Below are 16,255 nucleotides of genomic sequence, written 5' to 3' on the forward strand. Positions count from 1 at the left end.
TCATATGTGCGTATTCACATGCTTCCCCACTACACTCAGGATGCACCCAGTCTTCCTTTAACTTGAACATGGGATCTCAGGAAAGGGTCTGAAATCCAAACTGCTGTAATACATGTGTGTACACACCGCTGACATTTTCAAAGGCATTTCCAATATATCCCCCCCAAAAAACACAATACAGCCCAAGGAATGTTTTACTAGATAAAATAGTCTGCCCCTGTTAAATCAGAACATTTTTATACATTCAGTTTTCCAACTTTGCAGAAATAATTGGCATGCTGCAATATTCTTGGTGGGTCTACTGTCTTCTTTTTGACATAATGGCTTGATCGTAGTTGCTCATCGGTTTTTACAAAATAAAATTAAATGCAGAGAGCACAAAAGTTTGATATGATTGCCCATGTTTACAAAGAGGATAACACATCATACTTATTTTTTAAAAACTCCAGTAAAAAAGAACATTAATAACAAAATAAAATATTTATTCATCCTTCTATATTATATAGAGATCCCATCCCACATAAATCAGATCCATCCAAAAAGATGGGTAAGGTCCTTTGATCTGACTGAGAGGAATATTTGTTGTAATGCGTGGACTCAAATAATTAAACAAATGTGTTTGGAGGGTTGGAATTTATGGGCCAGGCCAACTTTTTCTCTTTTGCTTCTCTATCAAATGAATCATATATGGTGCCTTTGGAAACAGTTTTGGCTGGCACAGGTAGTTCTGAGATTCCAATGTAATTTCTTTTTGCTATCTTTGAACTTGTAGTGATGGTATATGCATTGCTTCGGTAGCATTTCATGGAGGACATGCAGAAGGTCTCCTTCATCCCTCTCCTGAAATTGGCATTATACACAGAGTACAAGGTAGGCTTTGAGGCCGAGGAACTAAAGGATATCCAAGTTACCAACATGAAAACCAACGAGCTCTTTCGGTAGTCTGTCTCAGGCGGATGCCAAAGTTGAACCACATAAAATGGTAGCCACGAAAGCAGGAAAAATAAATTCAACATGAGAAACATCTTGATGGTCTTCACCTTTGTCCTTGGAACAATGTTCATTGTCCTCCGCACTGTTCTGCCATCTGTGCCTATCCTCCAAATATATTTGATTATCTTTTGGTAAAACAGAATGATGAGAACAGATGGAATTAAAAAAGCCACGAATAAGTGGATGACGCTGTAAATTGCCCCATCCCAAGAATGTGGTGGGAAAAAGCTGCAATGACTGTCCCAACTTGACCCAAAGAAAAAGAAAGCTGGAGACACCAGTGCAGCATCGAAGATCCAAGATGCTGCAATCATTTTCTTGGCTTTCTCTCGAGACACCTTGAAACTCAATGGGTAGACAATAGTATAGAATCTGTCCACGCAGATGGAGAGCAAGACATAAATCTGGACACCAGGTGTAAGATACTGAAAATATCTTACTAGCTTGCACATCACGCTCCCAAGCATCCACCCATCAGAGGTTAACTGAAGAAGCACAAATGGCATGCTCCCGATACTAATGAGTAAATCCGCACAGGCCATGGAGACCACAAAATAATTGGTGGTAGACTGAGTTCTTCTGCTCCTGTGGATCACCAGGCAAACAAGGGAGTTTCCAAGGACAGAGAATAACCACAATGCCCCCAGAAGCAGGCTGGCTGCCATGATTTCTCCTGGCATTAGCTCATATCGTGAGGCTGTTGTATTTTTCTCAAGCTCAGGTCTACCCACTGCACTGCTTGGTAGAGGTTTAGACATTTCTGCTTGGTGGCTCTGGGGTTGTAGTCCAGATGTTGGGGTAGGAGCAGCACTGTCATCCATGTCATCAGCAAGCAGCATGTTCAGTCTTTGCTTTAAAGGGCTGCATGAAAAGAGAAAACCAACCATTAGTGAAAAGGAAATAAAAAATAACTTTTAGGAGACTTACTGGGAAAATCCAGCGTAACGTGTCTCAGATCTGCTTAGATGCAGTCCCACAATAGCGCCACTGCAATGACACTACCAGCAAGCAGCTCTCTCCTAAAGGCTTGCTGGCGATATTGCATTTCTGGTGACATGACTAGGTGCCCAACATTTATTTTATTTTATTTTTTTATTATTCAAACTTATATGCTGCCACTCCCCTGGGGCTCGGAGTGGCTTACAAGAACAGGCTAAAATCTAACACAATTTAAAAACAATTTAAAACAATTTAAAAACAACAATATCAAAGATCAAAAGACTGTTGAAACAGATATGTCTTACATGCCTTGCAGAAAGCTGATAGGTCCCGCAAGGCATGGACTTCAGGTGGCAGAGTATTCCAGAGTGATGGTGCCACTGCTGTAAAGGCTCTGTGTCTGGTTGCTGTTAGATACAAGGTCTTGACACTGGGAATTTCCAATAAGTCTTGGTCCTCAGAACGGAGGGATCTCTGGGGTTGGTAGGGGGTGAGGCAGTCCCTCAGGTACATCAGCTCCAGACCATGCAAGGCCTTAAAGGTAAGCACACCACTCTTCTGCTACGTCAGCTCCACTGGCTGCCGATCCAGTTCCGAGCACAATTCAAAGTGCTGGTTTTGACCTTTAAAACCCTCTACGGATCCGGCCCAGTGTACTTGTCCGAACGTATCTCCTATGTCCCACCACGGAGTTTAAGATCTTCTGGGGAGGCCCTGCTACCGGCCCCACCTTTATCACAAGTGAGGCTGGTGGGGACGAGAGACAGGGCCTTCTCAGTGGTGGCCCCTCGCCTGTGGAATTCACTCCCCGGGGAAATTAGGTTGTCAACATCCCTCCTCTCCTTCAGGAGAAAGCTGAAGACATGGATATGGGACCAGGCATTTGGGTAGTCTGGCAGGGTAACAAGGTAATGATGACTAGAGTTGGAAAGGACTATGGCAATGCTAAACGGACTGACGGATTTTAGAACATGATGAACGCGGGCTTTAGAGCGGTTTTAGTTGATATTGTATTGTATTATATTGTACTGTATTAATTGTCTGTTTTTAATCTACTGTGTTATTGTTATTGTATTTTATTGTAATTGTGGGCATTGAATTGTGCTGGATGCAAGCCGCCTTGAGTCCCCCCTAGGGGTGAGAAAGGCGGGGTAGAAATGACTGAAATAAATAAGTACCATCACTTTGAAAGTGTTCCGGTGCTCAATTGGTAACCAATGCAGCTGTAGTAAGATTGGTGTTATGTGGCATCTCACCGGAATTCCCGCAAGAAATCGAGCAGCTGCATTTTGTACCAACTTGAGCTTCTGGATCACCGACAGAGGAAGGCCAATGTAGAGGGCGTTACAGTACAATGACACCATCAGAACTGTGACATCTCCAGAAGTTCCAGAGAGGGCTGCTTGCTGGCAGCAATACAGTGGAGGATTTGTTGGCAGTGTGGATGATGGATCAGACTGGATCTTGTTGTCAGTGGCTCTGAGATGACAGGATCACTCCAGGAAGCTCCAGAGAAAATCCCATTTTCCTTTGATGTGGATTAACATATGGGTGCAGTGGTTGTGTTGTGAATCCAGTCATGTGGACCCATCAAAGCAGCTGAGTGATGAGCTCATTTTATTTTGGGATAAATACACATTGCTGTCATACACAGACTTCGTAAATACACATATTCTGCTTCAGTTAAATACACATAGAAACTGAGAATATATGCTTTTTAAGTGTCAGCTGTGAAGCAGAAGCAGTAAGGCCTGGCTCCAGCCTCATTTTTCTTTGGTCAAGGACTGATAGTTGGAATGCCTACTTTTAAAAACATATGCAATCTCAGGATACCAGTTTGGGTTTGGGAAGAATGCTATATTTACCAGTTTCTCTGTTGGGTTCCTTATTCAGAACAGTTATTGATATTTTATTTATTTTATTCAAATATTTGTACCCTACCTGCGTGACCGTATCGTTGTCTACGAACCCACACGCTCACTCCGGTCATCTGGAGAGACCCTGCTCGTGATCCCACCCGCGTCACAAGCGCGCTTGGTGGGGACACGAGACAGGGCCTTCTCTGTGGTGGCCCCCCGCCTCTGGAATGCCCCCCCGAAAGACCTCAGACAAGCCCCTACATTGGCAGTCTTCAGGAAGAATTTGAAAACCTGGCTGTTCCAATGTGCCTTTTCAGACTAGGAACCCCAGTACCAAATCCCAGAAGCACTTTAGTTAGAACCAAGATCACCGCACACCACACTTATACTATAATCCCATATCCCTCCGACACATCAGCACTTTTAATCCTGTACCCCTACTCTGGCCGGCTCAGTTTTAATAATGTCTTGTTGTACTGCTTTTGTTATTGTTTTTGCTTAACTGTTTTATTTGCTAGGTACTGTATTGTTGTATTGTTGTATTGTGTGGGCCTCGGCCCGTTGTAAGCCGCATCGAATCCCTTGGGAGATGCTAGCGGGGTACAAATAAAGTTATAATAATAATAATAATAATAATAATAATAATAAATGGCACACACACACATGAGGGTTGAATGAAAAGTTATGTATCCACCTTTGTTACTTTGTTTTGGATGGGAATATTTTAATAAATCAAATGCAGAAATAATCCTTAGAATCTGCTCTTTAACTACCACCATTCACTTTTCAACATAATCACCAGATAATTGGATACATTTCTGCCAACAATGAACAAGTTTTCTGAAGCCGTGACGGAAGAAGTTGACACTCTGTTTCCGCAACCCATCATGCACAGATCTTCCGATAGCCTGGAACTCACTTCCCAGAGACATCAGACATGCCCCAACTCTGGCAATCTTTAGGAGGAGCTTGAAAACGTGGTTGTTCCAGTGTGCCTTCCCAGAATAAGGAAAACTCTCAGCATTATGTCCTCAAAATGCACTTTACTACTGCTTTAGGATTGACTGCATTCCCTCATTCTCTCTAAAAATCCTATCCCAATTACTTCCTACCTGGTTCACATCAGCACTATTTTTTTAATTTTAATCTATCACATTTGGCCCGGTCTTTGGTTTTAAATGTTTATATGTTAGTGCTGATTGCTTATTGTCTATTTTGTTTATGTGATTATGATTTATATTGCATTGATTGTTTATTGATGTTTTATTTTATTGATGTTTTTTTTTTTTATGTATTGCGGGCTTGGCCTCATGTAAGCCGCACCGAGTCCCTTAGGGAGCAATGATAGTATTGCTCTCAGGTTCTGCTTTAGCCAAAATGTTGTTGTTCATTCGTTCAGTCGTCTCCGACTCTTCGTGATCTCATGGACCAGCCCACGCCAGAGCTCCCTGTCGGCCGTTACCACCCCCAGCTCCCTCAAGGTCAGTCCAGTCACTTCAAGGATGCCATCCATCCATCTTGCCCTTGGTTGGCCCCTCTTCCTTTTGCCTTCCACTTTCCCCAGCATCATAGTCTTCTCTAGGCTTTGTTGTCTCCTCATGATGTGGCCAAAGTACTTCAACTTTGTCTCTAGTATCTTTCCCTCCAGTGAGCAGTCGGGCTTTATTTCCTGGAGGATGGACTGGTTGGATCTTCTCGCAGTCCAAGGCACTCTCAGCACTTTCCTCCAACACCACAGCTCAAAAGCATCAATCTTCCTTCGCTCAGCCTTCCCTAAGGTCCAGCTCTCACATCCGTAGGTGACTACAGGGAATACCATGGCTTTGACTAGGCGGATCTTTGTTGCCAGTCTGATGTCTCTACTCTTCACTATTTTATCGAGACTGGACATTGCTCTCCTCCCAAGAAGTAAGCGTCTTCTGATTTCCTGGCTACAGTCTGCATCTGCAGTAATCTTTGCACCTAGAAATACAAAGTCTGTCACGGCCTCCACGGTTTCTCCCTCTATTTTCCAGTTGTCAATCATTCTTGTTGCCATAATCTTGGTTTTTTTGACGTTTAGCTGCAATCCGGCTTTTGCGCTTTCTTCTTTCACCTTGATTAGAAGGCTCCTCAGCTCCTCCTCGCTTTTGGCCATCAGAGTGGTGTCATCTGCATATCTGAGGTTGTTAATGTTTCTTCCAGCAATTAGCCAAAATAACTACCTCTTTTTCAGACTGCAGACATGGTTGAATAATGCTTCAGCACTGCAGATGGGTCAGCTTACTCTGCTGCACCCGAGGATGGCACTGACACACATACCCTGAGTTCTGTCTTGCGGTGAAAGGGCATGAGCAATGGGTGGCTGCCACTGCCTCCTCCAAAACACCAAGTATCTGCTGCCTCTTTCTCACAGCAGGATTGGTACTTTGCCTGCTTTGATGCTGCCCTACTTTATTTTAATGGAAACATAGAGCACATTTTAGAATAAATTTTTGGTAAGAGAACGGGAATAGGGAGGGAGGAATGGAAGGATGTCATAGGCACCAGTCTATTATTAGCAAGTACTGTTGGCTTCTTCTGCAATCTTGTTCAGTCTCCATACATGCACGCATACATACACATGAGAATTCAACCCTGGAAAGAAAAGATACATTGGATTTGAAAGAAGAGAGGTGTACATGATGATGATGATGATGATGATGATGATGATGATGATGATGGTGGTGGTGATGATGATGGTGATGATGATCCAAATCTTCTTTTAAGAGATTCACTTTTATTTTCATACTTGTGTCAAATTGCCATTTACCTTGTTGACAATAAAAGTTCAAAGGGGCACAACCACTATAGTCTCTTTGCCCATAGAATCATAGAATCATATAATCAAAGAGTTGGAAGAGATCTCATGGGCCATCCAGTCCAACCCCCTGCCAAGAAGCAGGAATATTGCATTCAAATCATCCCTGACAGATGGCCATCCAGCCTCTGTTTAAAAGCTTCCAAAGAAGGAGCCTCCACCACACTCCGGGGCAGAGAGTTCCACTGCTGAACGGCTCTCACAGTCAGGAAGTTCTTCCTCATGTTCAGATGGAATCTCCTCTCTTGTAGTTTGAAGCCATTGTTCTGCGACCTAGTCTCCAGGGAAGCAGAAAACAAGCTTGCTCCCTCCTCCCTGTGGCTTACTCTCACATATTTATACATGGCTATCATATCCCCTCTCAGCCTTCTCTTCTTCAGGCTAAACATGCCCAGCTCCTTAAGCCGGTCCTCATAGGGCTTGTTTTCCAGACCTTTTATCATTTTAGTCACTCTCCTCTGGACACATTCCAGCTTGTCAATATCTCTCTTGAATTGTGGTGCCCAGAATTAGACATAGTATTCCAGATGTGGTCTAACCAAAACAGTATAGAGGGATAGCATTACTTCCCTAGATCTAGACACTATGCTCCTCTTGATGCAGGCCAAAATCCCATAGGCTTTTTTTGCTGCCACATCACATTGTTGGCTCATGTTTAACTTGTTGTCTACGAGGACTCCAAGATCTTTTTCACACATACTGCTCTCGAGCCAGGCATCCTCCATTCTGTATCTTTGCATTTTGTTTTTCCTGCCAAAGTGGAGTATCTTGCATTTGTCACTGTTGAACTTCATTTTGTTATGAATTTTTGAACTTAATTTTGCCCATCTCTCTAATCTGTCAAGATCGTTTTGAACATCCTGCTCCTGTCCTCTGGGGTATTGGCTATCCCTCCCAGTTTGGTGTTGTCTGCAGATCTCTCTCTCTCTCTCTCTCTCTCTCTCTCTCTCTCTCTCTATATATATATATATATATATATACACACACACACACACACACACATACACATACATACATACATACACACACACACAAATATACACAAGGGTTGAATGAAAAGTAATGCCTCCACCTTCGTAACTCCTCAACAGATGGCAGTACTGGTATGCGGCAGGTACTGGCTTGTTCAGTAGACTCTCCTCGACAGTTCCATTTTGGTGGGAAGCCTTAGCATTGAACAGTTGTGTTGCTAAAGTGCAAAGTATGGCACCCTGTGCAGACGGTTGGTCAATGCAACTTAAGCAATGTGCAATCATTGAATTCTTGACAGCAGAAGGTGTCACCCCAAAGGAGATTAATCAGAGAATGCAAACTGTTTATGGTGATTGTGTTGATGTGAGTACTGTGTGTCGTTGGGCGAGTAAGTTTAAAGTTGTTGAGGTGGGAACATCTGACTTGCGTGACAAACAAAGAGTTGGACGTCCTGTGACAGCAACCACCGAGTTTCACAAGCAAAAGGTTGACAGGTTGATTCAGGAAGATCGTCATATCACACAGAGAGAAATTTCAAGCAAAATTATTTTACAAACTATGCCTGAAAGTGTACATACTCAGGACAAACCACATAAGGCATTCCTACCTATATAAAGGATACACTTAGTATCTACTATTAATACTGCAGTTTGTTGCACAGCAAGCGGATCTTAGCCACGTCCCATGCACAAGACACACATACAAGAGTAGAAATGAATAGAAAAATCTTTTCTTTTAATAGCAGAGATGAAATACAAACCTGCAATGTTGCATACAAAAACAAACAGTGCAAGAAATTTACATAGTCTTTGTAAGTAACACAAAATAAGGCATCTTCATCTTAAGTCAAATGAGAAAGCAAAACTTAAACCTTGAGCAAACAGCTATTCTGCCATAGCCTCCTTTAGAGCAGCATAACGGCTTCTCTCCAACCTGCTCCTTAGAGCAGAGCCTTTGAGCATAGATCTCCTGAGAGAAAAAACTCCAGAACTGTATTAATAATAATAATAAACCTTTATTTATACCCCGCTAACATCTCCCGAAGGACTCAGTGCGGCTTACAAGAGGCCCAGGCCCAACACATCAGTAAAACAACAGCATAACAAATACAACAATAAATAAACTCAAAAAACAAAACCATAAGCATTAAAACAATAGCAATACACAATAGACAATAACACCACAACACATTTAAAACTAAGGCCGGGCCAAATGTAACAATAATTTTTTTAAAATGCTGGGCATGACCAGGTGAAATGAATAAGTTTTTGGAGATAGGTGCGGTATGTAGACAATCTTAAATCTCTAGTAAAGTGCATTTGGGACATGATGCTTGGAGTTTCCTATTCTGGGAAGGCACACTGGAACAACCACGTCTTCAAGCTCTTCCTAAAGACTGCCAACGTTGGGGCTTGTCTGATGTCCTTGGGGAGAGAGTTCCAGAGTCAGGGGGCCACCACAGAGAAGGCCCTGTCCCCTGTCCCCACCAATCACGCTTGCAACGCAGGTGGTCCAGATGATCAAAGAGATTGTGTGGGTTCGTATATGGAGATATAGTCACGTAGGTAGGTATTCTAAAAACCCATACAGTTATACCCTATCACAGGGGTCCTCAAACTAAGGCCCAGGGGCCGAATTCGGCCCTCCAAGGTCATTTATCCGGCCCTCGCTCAGGGTCAACCTAAGTCTGAAACGACTTGAAAGCACACAACAACAACAATCCTATCTCATCAGCCAAAAGTAGGCCCACACTTTCCATTGAAATACTAATAAGTTTATATTTGTTAAAATTGTTCTTCATTTTAATTATTGTATTATTTTTAAGTGTTTTTTGCACTACAAATAAGATATGTGTAGTGTTCATAGGAGTTCACACATGTTTTTTTCAAATTATAATCCGGCCCTCCAACAGTTTGAGGGACCGTGACCTGGCCCTCTGTTTAAAAAGTTTGAGGACCCCTGCCCTATCGGGTGTGGTCCAAGATTGCTGGTTGACCTACATTACCAGCTGCACATAATAATTACCATCATAAGGATTTTCTTCAACACATACACACTTGGATACACACTTGGTCCTGCTACAACTTACTGTAACACAGTTTACCCTATGTATATTTTTGTGGGTGGGAGTGATGTAGTGTTGGATTATGACTCTGGAAATGTTGGACTACAACTTCAGACTATGATTGCTTGACCATGAAAACCCACAAGATGATCCTGGGCAAGTCACACTTTCTCAGTCCCCCAAAGGCCCTGTGATAGGTTCACTTTATGGTTGCCATAAATCAGAAACAACTTGAAGGCACATAACTACGACAACACATTTTTGGCAATACGTTCTGACACATACAGTTATACACACTGTAAGGCTGCAGTCCCATATAAACTACCCTTGTATCCAAATGAACTTAACTGGACTCACTTCTTAACAGATATGCACATGACTGTGTTGTATAGATATAATAATCAATGTTTAATGAACAAACAAGAATCATAATAAAGACATACATTTCCCAGATATATTGCAGTCTGAGCTGAATGCGCTTTGTGCTGATTCACCAAAGATGTGTAATTAACACGGGCAACAACTGAGTAATCTGAGCCGCATCAATATTGTCACTGGAATCCAATGTCATTGATCACAGAGCATATGCCTTTTAGACACATTGTGTTGATTAGGTTAGATGAATCATTATTAATAAATCCTGTATTTCATATTCCATGTCTACATCATGGCTAGCAGAAAAACAAAGCAAAACCCTGAGTCGGTTTAATAATTAACTTGTTCTCAAATGCTAGCTTGTCCTCAAAAGCTCATCAAAATTGGATAAACAGTGTAGTACAGTGTTTCTCAACCTTCCTAATGCTGTGACTCCTTAATACAATTCTTCATTTTGTGGTGACCCCCAACCATAAAATTATTTTTGCTGCTACTTCACAACTGTAATTTTGATACTGTTATGAATTGTAATGTAAATATCTGATATGCAGGATGTATTTTCATTCAACGGGCAAAATTTGGCACACATATCCAATATGTCCAAATTTGAATACTGATGGGGTTGGGATGTGTGTGAATTTTTTATTTGGGAATTGTAGTTGCTGGGATTTATAGTTCAGAGCATTCTGAACTTCACCAACAATTGAATTGAACCAAACTCGGCATACATAATTCCCATGATGAGCAGAAAATATTGGGAGGGTTTGGTGAGCGTTGACCTTGATTTTTGGAGTTGTAATTCACCAACATCCAGGGAGCACTGTGGACTCAAACAATGATAGATCTGGAACAAACTAGGCACAAATACTCAATATGCCTTAATGTGAACACTAGTGGAGTTTGGGGAAAATAGACCTTGACATTTGGGAGTTGTAGTTGCTGAGATTTATAGTTCACCTACAATCAAAGAGTATTCTGAACCCCACCAGGGATAGGGACAAACTTCCCACACAGAACCTCCATGACCAACAGAAAATACTGAAAATATAGCCCGAAAAAATCTAAAACAACCCAGAAAATACTGTGTTTTCTGATGCTCTTTGATGACCCCTTTGGCACCTCCTCGCGACCCCCCAAGGGGTCCCAACCCCCAGGTTGAGTAACACTGGTGTAGTACCTAAAGGCAGAATGTGTTGTTGAGGAGTTGACTGTTGCCTTGTTTTGGGATTCAACAACACAATGTAATATTCACGTAGAAACATATATTTAAAATACTGATATCATTGATTTTAATTTGTAAAAAGAATTTTAAAACCACCTTTCAACAAAATATATCAGGGTAGTAGTAGTAGTACTAGGAATAATAATAATAATAATAATAATAATAATAATAATAATAATAATAATCTTTATTTGTTACCCCGCTACCATCTCCCCAATGGGGACTCAGAGCGGCTCACATGAGGCCAAGCCCAAATGACAATTACAATAAAGAAAACCAAAAACACAAACCGAAAATGCGAACAATAAACAATAACATCATAGTTAAATAAAACACATGAATACATAAACAATATGAAAAATAAAAAATATGCACAGGCACTATAAAGGGCGGGCAACATGTAAAGTGCAACCTCAAAGGGGCTTATAATAAACAGGGGGTTAAGGCTGAAAGCTTCCCCCCAATTTGTTCTCTGCCCCTGGATATGCCGTTTTGCGGTCACAGTAACATTTATTCCAAGTATTTTTAATAGCCTGAGATGGTGAACTGCAACATGGCAGCGTGTACCAAATACCTTGCGTGTGCCTTGCTGTAAGCCGGTCTGAGTCCCTCTACGGAGGTGAGAAAATCGGGATATAAAAGTTTTAAATAAATAAATAAAGTTGTAGAACACTAAATGGTAGAAAATAGTATAAACTAGCCTTCTGTCAGTGAGTGATGCTTAAGAAATGAACATTAAGAGATTTTATATTGTTAATGTTATATGGCTGGTTGTATGTAAATGTATTATTGATTTTATATGTTTATGTATTGCATTTTATGTGTTGTATAACACCATTTTGTGCTATTTTGTAAGCCGTCCCAAGACCCTATGGGAGATGGTAAATAAATAATAATAATTAAAATAAATTAATTGGTAAATAAATAATAATAATTAAAATTGCTGCAAAAATAGCTAAAAATAGTTAAAAATGAAATACATGCACCAACAATGTGCAAGACTGACAAAGACAAAGACAAAACTGGGGGAGTTCATTCACACTGATGACTTATAGTTGTATTATTCCATTTTAATTGCCTTTGATTTCATCTTCTGGAATCCAGGAATCGGCAGATAATGGGTGGATACTAGGGGTTCTCAGCCAGCACACTCTGTTGTCTCTGACCAAACTACCAAATTATAGGAAGGAGCTATGGTAGTTCAAGTGGAAACAATACATTACAGACAAGAAACAACATGGGTAGAAAATGTCACGTTTGGGGTAAAGGCGATTGATTTAATACATCTGAAATATCTTTCTTGAATGAGTGCTTATCTCAGCTATTAGCAATCTGGCTAGCTCAAATATTGAGTAATGTGCCTCCAGCAATCCAAGACAACTCCCTTTGCTTTTGAGAAACTCTGACGTCACCCTTATATTCTCCAGCATGAGATGTGTTAAAATAATTCAAAATTCATAACAAGCCATTATGCAGGAGGGGTTACTGGAACCAAGATCTGGAGCCACCTACCTCCTTCTGGAGGCCTTTTGCTGAACAGAACTCATTCTTTCAGACCTCCAGAATCTGGGATTTGCATCAGATAATCTCTCTCTTATTTCACTTTCTCAAAGTCCTATTTAAATAGGGCAACTTCTCCTCCTTTCCCTGTACTGTTCCAGTTAGCTTTTTCACAAGTCCAACAGGACCAAGGACAGGTCTTGGTCTCTTAAAACTATCTTTCGTGCAGTGCTTTCCCTGCACGGTACAGTTGCCCAAAATTGCTCCTTCCTTCTGTAGTGTGTGTAAATAAAGGATAATATTGTCCTTACTTTTGAACTCTTTAGCTCTCTCTTTCCCTATTAGCAACCCTTGCAACCTCAAACTGCTCTTAATTCCAGATCCCGCACTCTTGTTAGTTTGCTATTCTGCATGTACTTTTGCAATTTATGAAGCTCTATTTATTTATTTACTATATTTCTAGCCCACCCCAAAGGGGGAATCAGAGCAGCTTGCAGTTTGGCTATTTCAGTGGCACATTGCAACACAAAAATATATAAATACATCATATTAAACAACAGAACAGATAAAACATATTAATACAATTAAAACTGTTAAAAGCATAGCCCTAGTCCCAAGGTTGTCATTTGTGCTGCTACATTTATGTCAGTTCCATATTGTAGTAATCCCCAAATACCTGGTTCCAAAGCCAGGTTTTCATTTTTTCCATGAATATCAGGAGGGAGGGACCAATCTAATATCATTGAGGAGTTCCATAGCTGAGGGGCCACCACTGAGAAAACCCTGTATTTTGTCCCCACCCTTTGCGCTTGCTCTAATTAGTTGATAGGGCATGATACGTTCAGACTGGTAAGTTGGGCCAGAACCAATTAGGACTTTCTAGGCTAAGGCTAGCACTTTGAATTATGCTTGGTAGCAAACTAGCAGCCAGTGGAGCTGATGTAGTAGGAGGGATGTCCTCTCCCTGTGTGCAGCTCCGGTGAGCAGCCTGGCTGCTGTTCATTGGACTCTACCATAAAAAAGGTAAAGTAGGTAATGTCCCCTGACATTAAGTTCAGTCGTGTCCGACTCTGGGGTGTGGTGCTCATCTCCATTTCTCAGCCGAAGACCGGCATTGTACGTAGACATCTCCAAGGTCATGTGGCTGGCATGACTGCATGGAATGCTGTTACCTTCCCGCTGGAGCGGTACCTATTGATCTACTCACATAATACCTCTACCATAGTATTTCCTCTAACATTATATTTCCTAGCTCTACTATAATATTCTGTATTCCTCAAGGAAACTATTGTATATATTTTGATTGCTATGTGTTCAATAAAATTCCATGTTTAGAGAATTCAGTGTGAAACTTTTCCTGACACATTACCTGCCAAAGGTTCAAGGTCCCTGATAACCACTTGTACTCTGAAGATGTATGAATTCATTCCTATCCTCTGAGGACATGCCTGGTAACACCATCTTTGCCTGGAATCGCATGAAGTAACATGCCAGATGTGGCACTGAATGAACATAGAGTGTCGTTTAACCCAGCATTGCCTACTTTATGTAAGAAAAGCTCTCCTAAAGCTTCTTTTTCCTAGCCTAAAGATCTATCTATTAACTGAAAATCCATGAAAAAAATTAGATGGTCCACCTTGTCTCCTGCCTATGTCATCGGTTGAGAGCCCCTCCCCACAGCACCAACTGCTGCTCTGGGCCAGAGTGAAGAGAGAGGGGCCAGGAAGACTGTTCCACCTTGTCTCCTGTGCTATGCTAATAATATAATATAATATACCATATATACATATAATATTTATAATATTATAATGTAATACAATATACTACTACTACTAATAATGATACAATATTATAATTACATATTGTATATTACATGTAATATTACTAATAATATTATAATATAATGGTATAGTATAATATAGTAATATATTATGCTGATATTGTACTATGCTAGTAATATAATATATTGTATGTGTATATATATTTATATTGTAAACCACTCTGATAAATAAATAAATAAGAGCAGAAGAACAAAATAATAGCACTATAGAAAACAAGGGCATATTTCTTGGGCATTAGCAATGGTTGAACTTAATGTTAAAGAATGGCAAATTTGGGTATGTGATGGTTTTACATTAAATATTGGCTTTTTGTGTGTGAAAAAAACACATTTGCATCTGTGGAAAAATATTCCCAGAGGGTATTGCAGAAGTCTGCCTTTCTTGTTGGTTTATGGACCAATTTCTGTTTTAAACAGAACACATATTTCACCCCTTTTCCTCCTTCACTTCCCCATGGATGGATTATTTCAAAGGCAGCCAAGTGATGCTCAATAATAATGGAAATTAATTCAAAGCCCCCCTTTTTTGTTCCAAATGGAGAAAGAATTCTTTAAAAATACAATTTTCAATTACAATGAACAGAGAAATAGTCCTACCTGCTTCTAAGCATAATCCAGAATTCAGGTGAGTTGTTTGTGGTTAGGAATTCCAACCAAAATAATATTTGCCATACTGGAGATCAAAAGCATCTTCATAATTGCCACGAAGCTTTCTACATCTGGACATTAATCCAATTTGAATTTAGTAGGATGATAGATTGTATTGATTTGTTTTCCTGGAAAGAGAAAAGACAACTGTTTTGTCCAGGTTACCGGTGACCTTTCTGCCTTCTGGACCTGGTCACATGGGAGATGGAAGACAAATCATGTGGTTCTTTTCTTCTACATACGAACAAAGCTTTGTATTTAAATCGGAACTAAACTGCAATTTAAGATACCAGTTTGCTAAACAAAGAATAAAAAGAGCCCCCCCCCCCCCGCCCAAATTATTCCTTATTATTTTCTTTACAGCCTTTTCTGTTTTCAACCTGTTCTTACCTGCAGTCACGAGAAGCTACAGCAAGATGTACTCATTTCAGTAGAATCCATCCCTTGTATAAGTCTAATTTTTTAAAAAAGATCCGCAGCACCATGGGCAGCAACCAGGTTTGTGGAAGGAAGGTTAGTTAGCAAATGCTGATCTGCAAATTGCCACACTGGAGAATCAATAATTGCATTAGGATCTCTGCCAGTGTTCCCTCCTTGCCAGTCACCCTTCCCCCAGGACATAGCTGGCATCCGAACAAAAAGGAAAAAAAGAGGTGCGGAGGAACCCTTTATAGTATTCTTTCTTAAAAATACAAAGCAACACCCCTCCTGCATCCTACCTTTGTGGTGCCTGCATTGGAGAATTGCACCCTTTCTGCCGTTGTTTGTGTCCAAGGCTTTCATTTTCCATGACACATATTCCGCCTGTTCACCTCAAATATTTTGGATCCCAAGGAAAGACAGATATTAGGGTGTAAACCTGCAGCTGTGTCATGCTGACGTCCTCGTTGCTATGGTGTTGTGTGGTTGTTGAAGGGGGTGATTTCTTTCAGCAACAGTCACCACAGGCCCCCTGACAATGAAGGCAAGGGGGGTGGCAGGGGAGGAGAGAGCAATATTTGGC

At 40.9% G+C, this 16,255-nt stretch overlaps 1 protein-coding gene across 1 annotated transcript; it reads right to left on the reverse strand.

The window, feature by feature from the left end:
• GPR19 (G protein-coupled receptor 19) lies at positions 1-16,255 on the reverse strand. The gene is made up of 3 exons (XM_067468934.1): positions 15,972-16,255; positions 15,202-15,380; positions 1-1,854 (listed from the first exon to the last, which is right to left on the reverse strand). The coding sequence occupies exons 2-3, from the start codon at positions 15,213-15,215 to the stop codon at positions 606-608; spliced, it is 1,263 nt and encodes a 420-aa protein (XP_067325035.1). The 5' UTR covers positions 15,216-15,380; positions 15,972-16,255; the 3' UTR covers positions 1-605.

This window comes from Anolis sagrei, chromosome 5 (assembly GCF_037176765.1).
Source record: "Anolis sagrei isolate rAnoSag1 chromosome 5, rAnoSag1.mat, whole genome shotgun sequence".
Classification (NCBI taxonomy): domain Eukaryota; kingdom Metazoa; phylum Chordata; class Lepidosauria; order Squamata; family Dactyloidae; genus Anolis; species Anolis sagrei.